Consider the following 14,262-nt stretch of genomic DNA (forward strand, 5'->3'; position numbering starts at 1 on the left):
GAGGGCCAGGCAATGCATGCTAATATTCTACAATATTATAGAAATATTTTTCAAGCCAGCAATTGCAATCCAGATTTTTTTCGTAGAATCCCGAGCTGTGTTACACATGATATGAATTGTAGAATGTTGCGCCCGGTTGATTCAGATGAGGTTAAGTGTGCCCTATTTTCAATGGCGCCAGACAAGGCCCCGGGCCCAGACGGAATGTCTCTTGCATTCTATCAATCCTTTTGGTTTGTAGTTAGTGCAGATCTCACTAGTTTTGTGACAGCATGTTTTGTTTAGTGCATGTTGCCCCAGGGTATTAATGATACAAATGTTGTGTTGGTTCCAAAGAAGAAAATCCCAGAGCGTGTCACGGACCTGAGGCCGATTGCCCTATGCAATGTTGCATATAAGGTTTTTGCCAAAGTTTTGGCAAATCGGATGGAGTTCTTGAATGATATAATTTCTCCATCCCAAAGTGCGTTCATCCCCGACAGGTTGATATCGGATAATATTATCGTCGCTGGGAAGGTTGGTCATTTTCTTAAAAGGAAACGGGTGGGGAACACCGGCTGGGCAGCACTCAAGTTGGATATGGCGAAAGCCTATGACCGAATGGAGTGGGGTTTTCTTAAGGGCATGCTTCTTGCGTTAGGTTTCGCTGAGCGGGTGGTGGATCTTATTTTACTTTGTGTTACTACGGTTAAATATGAAATTATGGTGAATGGTGATTCTGTGGGAACAGTAACACCTACCCGGGGCATTAGACAGGGAAACCCTCTCTCTCCGTATTTGTTTATAATTTGTGCTGAGGGTTTGTCCAAGCTTTTGTATCAACAAGAAGCAAGAGGTTTTATTCACGGCATTAGAGTTGCAAGGGGGGCACCTTCTGTTTCACATTTGCTTTTTGCGGATGACAGCTTACTTTTCTTCCGGGCTGAGGATAATGAAGCTCATGAGATTAGAAGATGCCTGGAAGTGTACTGTGCTGCGTCTGAGCAACTGGTGAACTATGATAAGTCTTGCATTACTTTTAGTGCAAATATTATGCCAGGTTTGCGTAACCAGATTGCTGAGATTTTTGGTGTTCAACAGACTATGGATTTTGGACGATACCTTGGTCTACCATCTTTCATAGGAAGGAATAAAAGTGTGGTTTTCCGATATGTTGAACAACGAATAAGAGACCGTATCAACAATTGGAAGAAGAGATTTTTGACTAAAGCTGGCAAGGAAGTCCTCTTAAAAAGTATTGCTCAGTGTATGCCAATCTTCACAATGTCAGTTTTTCTGCTACCTAACGGGGTTTGTGAGTCTATTGAACGGTTGATAAACCGATACTGGTGGAATCATGGTACAGGCAACACCCGTGGAATACATTGGCTTAACTGGTCTCGCCTAGCAGCTCCGAAATCAAATGGCGGCATGGGATTTAAGAGAGTGCGTGAATTTAATGTTGCATTGCTTGCTAAACAAGGATGGCGACTCTTAATCAATCCTCATTCCCTGGTTAGTAGGATTATGCAGGCCAGATATTACCCCACAGGATCTTTTCTTGATGCAACGTTGGGGCACAATCCTTCTTATATTTGGCGAAGTATTCTAGCTGGGCAGGCTGTATTGCGAGATGGGGTGGCTCGTCGTATTGGGGATGGCAAGGACACGAACGTCTGGTCTTGTCCTTGGTTGGATGACAGCACAGATCCCTGGGTTAGATCTGTTTACCCTGATGAGCTACGTCATGCCCGAGTATGTAATCTCATGGATGATGCTGGTAATTGGGATGTGGAACTGCTAAGTGACATCTTTGAGGATCAGGACATTATAAGGGTCACAAAAACACCTATTTCACCTGATCATAATGACATGTGGTACTGGAAAGGTGATTTAAGGGGCATTTACTCAGTCCGGCATGGTTATCGTTTGCTTACTCGAAATTTGCTGACGCAAAATACTAGTTCCGAGTTCAGCGATTGGGATAAAATATGGAAGCTAAAGACTCCTCCTAAAGTGCGAAACTTCATTTGGCGTTGTTTACGTAACATTCTACCCGTTCGTGCGGCTTTGCGTGCTAAAGGTATGAATGTTGATGATATATGCCCGTTGTGTAGTTCAGCGCCGGAAACGGTCAATCATATATTTTGTGAATGTTCGGTTGTGGCTCAGTTATGGACCAGATTTGGTGTAATGCATGCTGGGTCTTTTGTAGATCTCATGAAAGCTTGCATGGGGCTTCACGGTTCTGCTATTTTGATAGCAGCATGCGCATGGGTGGTCTGGAATGCTTGCAACGATGCTGTTTGGAATGCTAAAAGCTACGACATTAATGCCATGCAGAGGATGGTGGAGTCTAATGTTGAAACCTGGCAGCAGGTATACATGCACTCACCTTCATCGCTTCCTAATCCGACTACTTTTGTTTCTACATGGTCTCCTCCACCCCAAGGTATGTTGAAATGTAATGTTGATGCGGCTCTTTTGCCCAATGCAGTGGGGTTTGGCGCTGTGGTTCAGGACCATGGTGGAAGGTTCGTTACAGCTTGTGGAGGGCGCTTACATTGTTCTCGGGATCCTTACACAGCTGAGTCGATGGCTGTAAAGGAGGTGCTCACCTGGCTAAAGGAACGTCAATTTAATAATATTATTGTCGAATCTGATTGTTTAAATTTTTGCTCAAATTTTAATTCTAGTAGTCAGAACTTCTCTTATATTGGGTTAGCTATTAAGCAATGTCAACAAATTGCTAGGGACATTGGGAACACTGTTGTTCGTCATGTCAGGAGGTCAGCGAATCAAGTAGCTCACGTGTTAGCACGGGCGACTGATTCTCCATCTGTCCTTGGGGTTTGGGACTTGATCCCGCCTGATTGTATTTCGGAGTTTTTTGATGAGTAATGTTATTGTTCTTTTGGTTTTCAAAAAAAAAAACAAAAGTATAAATTAAGGGTCGATATGACACATTCTTTTTAAAAATCATATTATAACACTAATTATACCGGCCACGTGCTTGGAGAAATTGAAACGATCATTAGTTTGGTTATACTATTCAATATACATCCAGTGGGGCCACTTAACTTCTATAGTCCACAGACCTGGTTTTTTTTTTTACTAAATGTTATTTACAAGCTAACAAGGGGTATCCAATGGATATTAATAGGGAAATAATGGGATTTAATGGGAAAACAATGGCTAAATAAATACTCAATTCCTCCCATTTTATGTATAATGAATGAGTAATAAAGGATTATTATTTGGGATTATGGAGGGTGTTGAGTACATCTATCAATAATAATAATAATTAAATAGTTTAATGTTTTTTAAAAAGCTTGCGGTCAAACTTTAAATTTTATTATTATTGATAATAATAATTTGTTGAAAATTAAATATTTCTTAAACATTTTTTAAAAAGCATGCTTTCAAGGTTTAAATATTTTTTAAAAATACAATATTATTATTATTATTTTTTGAAATAATAATAATAATAATAATAATTATTATTATTATTATTATTATAAAAATAAAATATTAATAAAACATAACTGCCAGCACTCATGGCATCCTTGGTCAAAAAAAAAAAAAAGCTGTTGATGAATAGTTTTTTTTTTTTTTTTTTGATAGAGCTGATGAATAAGTTTGATTGAATGCTTGATTTGGTCAAATCCCCTAGCTTATATAAGAGCAGTCGCCTTGGCCTTGAATAATATATCTATCTTGCTTGCTCTAATTTCACTGATGGAGATGGCATTCAACTTCATTTCTTTCGTCTTCTTTCTTTGTTTTATCATTTTACTCCACACACAGTGGAGGAAGAAGGCAAAAACCCGCCGGAAACTGCCACCAGGGCCGTGGAAGCTTCCGATCATCGGAAACTTGCACCAATTGTCAGCCTCTTCACAGCAACCCACCCGTGTCCTGGGAGAGTTGGCAAAAAAATACGGCTCCCAGGGCATGATGAAGCTTCAAATAGGAGAAATTTTAGCTGTGGTGGTATCCTCGCCGGCGGTGGCTAAAGAGTTGATAAGAAACCACGACCTAAGTTTCGCGACCAAGTGGCAGTCTCTGGCCAGTAATACACTATTTTACAAAAGTGTTGTTTTTAGTCCGTACGGTGATTATTGGAGACAGTTGCGAAAAGTATACGCCACAGAGCTCCTCAACGCTAAAAATGTCCGGTCGTTCAGTTCAATCAGGCACGATGAGATCCATTCTCTATTGGCCGATCTCCATTCATCATCCGGCCAGTTGGTGAATTTCACTCACAGAATCTTCTTGCTTATGTCCTCCATTATATGTAAATCTGCATTCGGTAAGATCAGATTATATTATTTCGTTCATGATTTCGAGAAAGCTAGCTAGCTAGCCATGACATGATAAAATATTATTTGACTTCATAAACATTATCAACATGAATTTCTGTGTATTATTTAGTGAGGACACATAAATATTTAACACAATACACAATATTCATATTCATAATGCACCGAATTCATATTCATTATATTCTGTTTATATTTATATATATTATGAATTTGAATTCTGTATCTTATGAACTTAAATTCTGTGTATTGGTTACAGTGATATAAATTGTCATATTACATGGAAAAGCTAAGCCCCTAACGGGCCTCCTAAAGCTGGGAAAGCCTTGATAATCTGAATATTTAATATCTGAATCGTATATATTTTTAGATACGGATCACCTTAGAAAGTGGAACTTAATTTGGCAGATCTAGATCGACGACCGGCAACTTAATTTAATTAATTATATCAGTTTGTTATGATCTAGATTCTAGAGTATCCGGCTAGGTTAAAATAACAATCACATGATACATCAGATTATATCATTATATTCCGTTCTTGATTTCGAGACAGCTAGCTAGCTTATATTAATAGATACATACATATAACATGGCATGATATGATTAAATATTACTCCGTACTTGATAACTACTGCGCGCCCGCAGGCAAAGTATTCACCGGGAGAGAAGAGTTCTTAGAGCAAATAAATGAAATATCGGAGTTGTTGGGTGAATTTGATTTTGCCGATGTGTTTCCGTCTTGGAAGGTTCTTCACGGCCTGTTCAGCAACAAGAAGAGGATCATGAAAACTCACCGTAAAGTAGACGCAATTATTGAAAACATCATAAAAGATCACAGAGAGAAGGTGGAAAGTGGTGATTGTTTAATTGATGTCCTCATAACACAAATGGATAGCTGTGGACTTCAACTGCCCATCACTCATGACACCATCAAAGGCGTAATTGTTGTAAGTACATAAGCTATCCTTAAATTCATCAAATGGATGGGATTTTGTTTTTGGGCGGGTTAACGTTAGTTGGAGCATGCATGCAGGAAATATTTTCAGCAGGAAGTGAAACATCATCATCAACAACTGTGTGGGCAATGTCGGAAATGATGAAGAATCCCAGGGTTTTGGCCAAAGCACAGGCTGAGGTGAGAGAAGCTTTTAGAGGGAAAGAGAAGTTGGAGGAGGAAGACATGGAGGAATTAGCATACTTGAAATCAGTGGTCAAAGAAACTTTGAGGTTTCATCCTCCCATTCCCATGTTAGTTCCCAGAGATTGCATGGAAGAAACTATGGTGAGCGGATACACAATACCGCTTAAATCAAAGGTATTGATTAATGTATGGGCGATGGGTAGGGACCCTCAATACTGGGAAGATCCAGAGAGCTTTATACCCGAGAGATTTGAGAAGAGTTCAATTGATTTCATGGGAAATCACTTTGAATTTTTACCTTTTGGGGGCGGAAGGAGGATATGTCCAGGACTTGGGTTTGGTTTTGCCAACGCTTTGTCACCTTTGGCACACTTGCTCTTCCACTTTGATTGGAAGCTCCCTTCTGGAGTTACTGCAGATACATTGGACATGACGGAGATGAACGGAATAGCTGTAGCAAGAAAGAATGATCTTTTCTTGATTCCTACTCCCAAGTCCAATCCATCGTGTTAAGTAATATACTACACCTACTAATCCCACCTAGCTAGCTAGCTAGCATGATGGGATAATCTTTAGTCTTGTTTTCCAGTAAGATTGAATTCTTGTTTGAAAGTATTTTATTACTCCATTCTACTTGGCAACTTTCAACATGCGACATCCTTGTTTGAACATAAACTAACTGCGAATCTATAATCTGCTTAAAGTCAGCAACAGTCTAGCATTTGCACTGAATCGATCAGTTTAGCACTATTCATTGATGAATTGGTACAGGAAGAGATAATTACTTCAATTCATGCAAATTAAAGTTCTTGCATCTAGACTACTAGTGATAGATTGGATACCAAATAATGAATCTTTAGTACATAAAAAAAATTAAAAATTCAAAAAATGAGCATCCAATGTATTAAAAATTAAATTTTAATATACTAAAAACAAATATTATGTTAATGCTTCACCTTACAAAGTAAACCATGGTTAATAGTATTAATATAATGATTGTAGTTAATCCGCCTGACCCTCGATTAATGAAGAATTACATACAGGGTTTTGTGGACTATAATAAAAAGTACATTTTTAATATACTCAAAAGTATATTATTCGCATACTGAATATACATTATTATTCAAAATAATATACTTCCAGTACTCATATAATATATTTTCTCTGAATATAATGCACATTTTAATTTACTAATAATATATCATTTGTATACTCTGAATGTATATTATTTGATAATATGGTCCACACAAATATGTGGAGTATGATTTCTGTGGATTAATCTCTGCTTGACTGATAATCCTTTGTATCTAATTATCCTGTGTCCCTAGGCCCAATACCGCTTCACTGAAAAAGCTATGATTTTTCTTTGCTAGCTAAATATGAAGTCCAACTCTTCTTGACGAAGAAAATTCAGATCTTGATGATTGTATATTAGGGAGAGGTGAAACCACACGCCCTCAAGACTTACATAACCCATGAGAAAAAGCCCAATTAAGTTCCCAAATATAAGATAAATGTGTGTGTATGTATCTATCTATCTATATATATATATATAGAGGATCGCGTTCAAATCAGAACGGTGCGTCCAGGACAGAATTGAGAACGAATTGCAGCGCGCCACGTGTCTAAATGTAGTTGCACTTAAGGTTATAACTTAGTGCACTTAGGTGCATGAATGCTAACAAGGTAAATTACTGATGTGTATAATGGTGAATGTAAATATGAGGGTGTAAATGTCGTTCCGCTGAGGATTGGGGGTATGGCACGTAGTTGTGTGAATTAAGAAATTCTTGGCACTAGAGTAATTGAATCTACTAGAATCCAAGTAAATAATAACTAAAATAGGAAAATAAAGGAAAGCAGATTAACTAGTGAACAAACTGTATGATAATGAAATGGGTCAGATTAGGGGTGTTGCAATCTTGATGCTTTAACAATCTCAAAATTAGGGAAAGAAGAATTAACTTGAGGTTTATGGGCAATGCACACAAGAATTCAATTCAGCTACTTTCATAATCAATAAACAGAATTAGGCTAGCATTACCCCACTTTCGTGATGCATCAATCATAGTCTTAAGCACCTAAGCATTTTAAGCCGCCAAATTACCCCTATTCTCATAGTAAGAAAAATTAGGTTGGAATTGGTAAGGCTCGAGGTCTTCACCCAACTTTCGTTGTAATGAATCCCAATTCAACATAAACCTTAGGTGAAAAATTCAATCCCTTTATGCAATAATCACAAATTGAACATCAAAATTAGCAATAGATCTCTAATCTAAACCCATAAACGAACTACTCACTCATCATTAAAGTAAACAAAACAAAGCGAGAATGAAGTATTGAAATCATCGCAACAAATATGAGAAATTAAAGAATTAAAAGGAAGAACTTTACTAACAATCTCGAAGAGTAAATCCAATCCAATCCAAACCACGATTCCAAGCTTGCAAACGAATTCAAGTATGTAAATCTAAGATATTCTATGCTATGGAAAACTCTAAGAGAAGGAAATATGTATTGAACTAAACTAGGGCTCGGAATACCCAAAAAGACAGTAGAATGCGTCATTAAATACTGGACAGCAGCAGGGGTCACGGGCAGCCTCACGGCCGGGATCGTGGCCGTGAGGTGCAGTTCCCCGTTGCTTTCCACGATGGGGCTCACGGGTAGCCTCACGGCCGTGAGGTGCCTTCTTCGTTTTCCTTCTGACTTCTGATCTTTTGTGCTCCGCTGCTCCTTTCCGTCCTCGGGTAGATTCAATTCCTATGCTTCGAAACTTGTCAAAGATGTCCAAAAATCATTCCTTTGCTCCTTGTGCGTGAAAAACTAAGCTTAAACAAATGTAATACACAAACGAGTCTCAAATTCACCAAGGTAAAGAAAATAAACAAAAAACCAACTAAATAGTGGGGCAAATAATAGTATAAAATCAGATATATCAATTACTTGCACTTGTAAGTGAAAATAGGTGCACAAGTGCATGTAAAATGTACCACATATGCAAGTAAAATGTACCACATGTGCAAGTAAAATGTACATTGAGCATCAATACTAAGTGTACCTAACGTTATAACTAGTTGCACCTAATGGTATAATTAGTTGCACCTAGGTGTACGAATGTTAACAAGGTAAATTACTTGTACTTGTAAGTGAAAATAGGTGCACATGTAAGTGATTTTACTTGCACTTTTGACTTGCAAATGTGCATCAACTACTTGCACTTATAACACATTAACTTGCACTAAAGTTCGAGTTATTTACGAAAATGTCACCGTGTCGTTTTTTTTTCTAATTACATATGATTCGTTGATCTGGACACGTGGACGGTTGTGGATCGTTCTTATTTCTCCCCTGGGCACTCGTTCTTATTAGAGCACGCCCCTATATATATATATATATATATATATATATATATATATATATATATATATTATGGTCGCACTTGTGTGAGTCCATCTCATAGGTCTCAATCCGTGAGACGGGTCAGGTCACACAAGTATACGGGTTAAAATGTGCATAACACGAGTCACACAACATTAATGCAACAATACTTTCATTCTCAATTTATTCCATTCCATTACCTAGCAGCAGCTGCAAATATTCTACTTCATAACACAAATGAATATTCATAACTTTAATCATCAAACACAATACATAATAGCACAAATATACTACTTAATAGTAGCCAAAGACCTTGTGGTCTAATGGCACCCGGTGTCCTAGTTTACACTCCCACATGGATGATGGGAGTGAGTTCGAGCCTAATAGTACAAGTGAATACTCAACACTTTAACCATCAAACACAATACTTCATAACACAAATAAATACTCAACACTTAAAGCGCAAATATACTACTTTATATCACAAATGAATGATCATGACTTTAAGCGCAAATATACTACTTTATATCACAAATGAATGATCATGACTTTAATCATCAAACACAATACTTAATAGCATAAATATACTACCTAATAGCACAAATGAATACTCAACACTTTAACCATTAAATTGAATACTTTATAGCCTAAAACTAGCTAGCACTTTATAACACAAATGAATACTAAACACTTTAGCCATTAAATCTAAATCTAATACTTTATAGTGCAAATATATTACTTCATATCACAAATGAATACTCAACACTTTAATCATTAAGTTTAATACTTTATAGCCTAAAACTAATACTTTTAAACATAAAAAAAAAAATAGTCAATAATTAACCATTAAACCTAATACTTTATAGCCTAAAACTAGTACTTCATAGCACAAATGAATACTCAATACTTCAACCATTACATCTAGTACTTTAACCATCAAACACAATACTTAATAGCACAAATGTACTACTTCATGGCACAAATAAATACTCAACACTTAAAGCATTAAATCTAATACTTTATGGTGCAAATATACTACTTAATGGTGCAAATGAATAATCATAACTTTAAGAATTAATTAACATAATACTTTAAGCATTAAATCTAACACTTTTTTACCCTAAATTAGTACTTCATAGCACAAATGAATAATCAATACTCTAATCATCAAACACAATACTTGTTTTAGCACAAATCTAATCCTGTGAACTTCCCGTGACATATTATTCTTGCTTTGATGACTATATCTATTATTTCCACATCTGTCTGATGATGTTGTTGTTTTCGTTTTCTTTGTTTAAAGTATTGATTTTTCTCTGTAAGACTAAAATTTGGAGTCATGTTAAGAATACGTAAGATTATGTGTAATCATTGAGCATATATGTGGGTTAAATTCAATATGGAGTTTTTGGCAAGGGAAAAGTGAACATAGTGGTTCTGTTTTAGACTTTCAACATTCCTCAATCTAAATGTTATTAAAGTTGGAATAAGTATTACTCAAATTATCACAATAATTATTCACAAGCTTCCAAATATGTACCCTGGAACAAAAAAGATACATTGCAGTTTCTGCTCAAACATAGCTGAGATATGAGAGAAATTCTCATTTGCCGAGTTGTAATACTTACCGAAGTTGGAGGCTACGACAGAAATGGAGATAGAAATATTGACTGTAGAAAAATGATGAAGGGAGGGCACATGTTGACCCATTTAATAAATAACCCAACCCGTTATACGTTCTCAGTTTTTGCCGATAAACATAAAAGTAAAATTGAAAAGTAATGGGAAACAGTTTTGTGTACTAAATGCACCCAATTGGTGGCTGTAGATATTTCAACTATTTTGAATTTTTGACTGAGTTTTGATTAGATACGTATGCTATGACTAGGAAGTGTGGAGTACTATAAATACTGCTGCCTTGCCCTTCATTTCTCCACCAGCCTCCATCTTATATAATAATTAAATATATCTCCATCTCTGCACTCCTTCTCCGATCCCGCAATGGCAATGAACTTGGAAAACCTTATCGAACGCCCCTTCGTGAAGTTCTCTCCTAGTTTATGGGGTGATTATGGCTTCCATTCATCCTCCATCGACGATCAGGTACTAATTAAATAATTGGAATGGATTGAATTGAATACATGCATGCATACATAGCTTCATTAGCTTGCATATATACTTACTGCAGGTTGCTGAAGCATATGCAAAAGAGATTGAGATTTTGAAGGAACAAACAAGGGCTACGCTCTTGCAGACCATTGCTACTGGAAGCAGCAGTGATGTGGCAGAGAAATTAAGATTCATCAACTTGCTGGAATGCCTTGGAATATCATATCACTTTGAGAAAGAGATTGATGATCAACTCCAACATATTTATACCCACACCGGCCCTGTTCACTTTGTTGACGGAAATGGGAAGTTCAGAGACACTTCTGATGTGAAGGGTCTGCTGAGCCTGTACGAAGCTTCGTACGTGAGAACACGCAGTGACCAAGTTTTAGAAGGCGCGACCGCTTTTGCGGCGACACGTCTCCGATCTGAAGTACCAAATCTAAGACCCAACAGCACTTTAGAAAAGCTGGTGACGCACGCCCTGGATCAGCCATTTCACACCGGTATACCCAGAGTGGAAACGCGCTTTTTCATTTCGGTGTACCAAGAAGAAGAGAAGTCGTCCAGGAACGATGAGTTGCTCCGCTTTGCCAAATTGGATTTTAATTTGCTGCAGATGTTGCACAAGCAAGAGCTCTGTGAAGTCTCCAGGTTTGATAGATATAATTTAATTAATTTATTACCTACCTACCATTCATATTATATTATATTATAGCTAATTTTGTTTGTTTACTATACATACATAGTTGGCTTTAATGTGTTGAACTAACTACATTTAGTGTAGGTGGTGGAAAGATTTGGACTTTGTGACAATACTTCCTTATGCCAGAGATAGAGCTGTTGAATGTTATTTTTGGGCACTAGGAGTATACTTTCAGCCTCAGTATTCTAAGGCTAGAGTCATGCTGGCCAAAAATATTTCAATTGTGGATGACACATTTGATGCTTATGGTACCATTGAAGAATTAGAGGTCTACACAGATGCCATACAAAGGTTATATATTATATTATATTAATTATTTTGAAATTAATAAAATGCTTGAATTAATTGACACAAGTAATGAACATGCAGATCAGAAGCCGTTCATTTTAATTTTATCTCAATTTACATCTTTTATTTTCTGGTGGAACATTAACGAAATAAATCGCCTGCCAAACTATATGAAAATTAGCTATAAAGTTGTGTTAGACCTTTATGAGAACGATGAAAAGGACCTTTCAAAGGAAGGAAGATCATATGCCGTTCAACATGGAAGGGAACGGGTACGTATAGTATAATTTATAATAATATAATATAATGATGATTTATTGGAAGCTTAATTGCTAGATAAGGGCTAATGTATATTTTAATTTAATTTTCATTGGTTACTCTGATCTAACTAACCTATGTGTTTGCTAATAGATGAAGGAACTTGTGAGATGCTACTTTACTGAATCCAAATGGTTTAGTAATGAAGGACACCAGCCTGCATTTGCTGAATACCTAAAAAACGCATTCGCTACTTCCGCTTACTATTTGCTGTCCACAATATCTTGCTATACGTTGAAGTCAGCTGATGAGCAAGCATTCAATTGGCTAATGAAAAATCCTAAAATTCTTGAAGCAGGCGTCACGATATGCAGACTCATCGACGACATAGCCACCTTTGATGTAATGGAATATTCAATATGGTGCATGCATGTGTAAATATTAATTTATATATGTTAATTTGTGTGTCTCATTTATCAACTAATTCTATTCATTATTGCTGCTCATTCTACATATTTTAATAGGTCGAAAAAGATAGAGGGCAAGTTACCACTGGTATTGAGTGTTACATGAAGGAATATAGCCTATCACTAAAAAAGACAATGGAAAAGTTTCAAGAATTGGCTGATCTTGCATTAAAAGATTTGAATGAGGGACTTCTTCAATCAACGCCTGTATCTACTGAGATTCTCTTAGGCATTTTCAACCTTACTTGCATTATTTTTGTCACATACCAGCACAATCAAGATGGGTATACTTGTCCTGAAAAGGTTTTGAAGCCTCACATTATTGCCCTACTCTAGATCCGGTGCCACTCTAGTTATCCATTAATAGCACATACAGCAACTCCTCTTGAGTTATGCTAGGGCAATTATTACGTTCTTGGTTATATACATTTTAAGAACTTGTTCTTGTCTTCACTGTAACTGTTTCTTAAATTTGGTGATAAATAAATTTCTCAACATCCTTTATCTTTATGATGAGTATAATTTTCTTTTTATTTTTTTAAAGGAGTGCATGCAAATTCATATATTAGATGAAGATCCCTATAGATACACTCTCGTCTAACATATCATTATTTCAGGACACAAATTGAAAAAAAAAATTAAAAAATATATACATATCCATATCCAAAAATAAAAATAAAAATACATTCAATTCATTAACTATTTGAGGATACTCATAGTTGTGTTTATTTTTCAATCTATGTACAATTATTGTTGTTGTTGTTGTTGTGTGGGTGTAAATAACTATATTTTATCATTATAATTAAAGTGTTTAATTTATATATATAATGATATATAAGTAATTCGAAAAATGGTTTTTCAATGATTTTAAAAAAATTTAAAAACATATTTTTTGTTCGCACGAGTTCAAAATTATTTGTAGTGTGATTATAAAATTGCAAGCTACTCTTCTAAAAAATAAAATAAAATAAAATTGTAAGCTATAATTTCAATTTTTAGATATTATTATTTACTTTGTGTGACAAATTAAATGTATTTGTTGAGCATAATGTGTGGTTATAGCCCTTTAACCATAGGTTTATTTATAATTGTTGTAAAATTTTAAATACGGCTTGCCCGTCATGTCTCTTTCTCTTATTATGGTTGTATATTCTCTTCTTATCTCATTATCCTCCTCGAAAGTAATTCGAGATTTCTTTTAAAAAAAATCGTAATCTTAGACTAATTTTACTAAATGATGTAATCAATTCTAGGAACCAGCTTGTGGTAATATCATTATCTCCCTAGAATGCAGGGTGTTCGTGCGACATTGATTGACAAGGATTTCAGTCCAAAGGTATTAAATGAATCCTCTTTCCCAGTCCATAAAAATGGCAACGCCTATAGGGTACCCGGTCACAATCACTCACTTTTTTCGCATGATATTTTCAACCAGGGCCGGCCTGAGGGGCATCTTTCCTGTGCCCAACGTTGGTAGGGCCCTCCTAACATGATTTTTTATTTTTTGATAAAGTTAAAAAAAAAATGCTTGCATATGTAAAAATTTGAATCCATGACTTCAAAATTGTTTATTAATTATAAATTCAATTAACAATTAAAACCATATGATAT

The 14,262-nt window shown here is 36.0% G+C and overlaps 2 protein-coding genes across 2 annotated transcripts; both read left to right on the plus strand.

Moving 5' to 3' along the window:
* The first annotated feature begins 3,723 nt into the window (after positions 1-3,723).
* LOC116005968 (premnaspirodiene oxygenase-like) lies at positions 3,724-5,955 on the plus strand. The gene is made up of 3 exons (XM_031246200.1): positions 3,724-4,291; positions 4,947-5,248; positions 5,335-5,955. Exons 1-3 carry the CDS (start codon positions 3,724-3,726, stop codon positions 5,953-5,955), a joined length of 1,491 nt encoding a protein of 496 aa, XP_031102060.1.
* Positions 5,956-10,824: 4,869 nt separating this feature from the next.
* Positions 10,825-13,015, plus strand: LOC116007323 (vetispiradiene synthase 3-like). Its single transcript, XM_031247979.1, has 6 exons — positions 10,825-10,926; positions 11,012-11,586; positions 11,720-11,928; positions 12,059-12,198; positions 12,338-12,586; positions 12,709-13,015. Exons 1-6 carry the CDS (start codon positions 10,825-10,827, stop codon positions 12,985-12,987), a joined length of 1,554 nt encoding a protein of 517 aa, XP_031103839.1. The 3' UTR covers positions 12,988-13,015.
* The last annotated feature ends 1,247 nt before the right edge of the window (positions 13,016-14,262 follow it).

The sequence above is a fragment of the Ipomoea triloba genome, chromosome 15 (genome assembly GCF_003576645.1).
Source record: "Ipomoea triloba cultivar NCNSP0323 chromosome 15, ASM357664v1".
Lineage (NCBI taxonomy): Eukaryota > Viridiplantae > Streptophyta > Magnoliopsida > Solanales > Convolvulaceae > Ipomoea > Ipomoea triloba.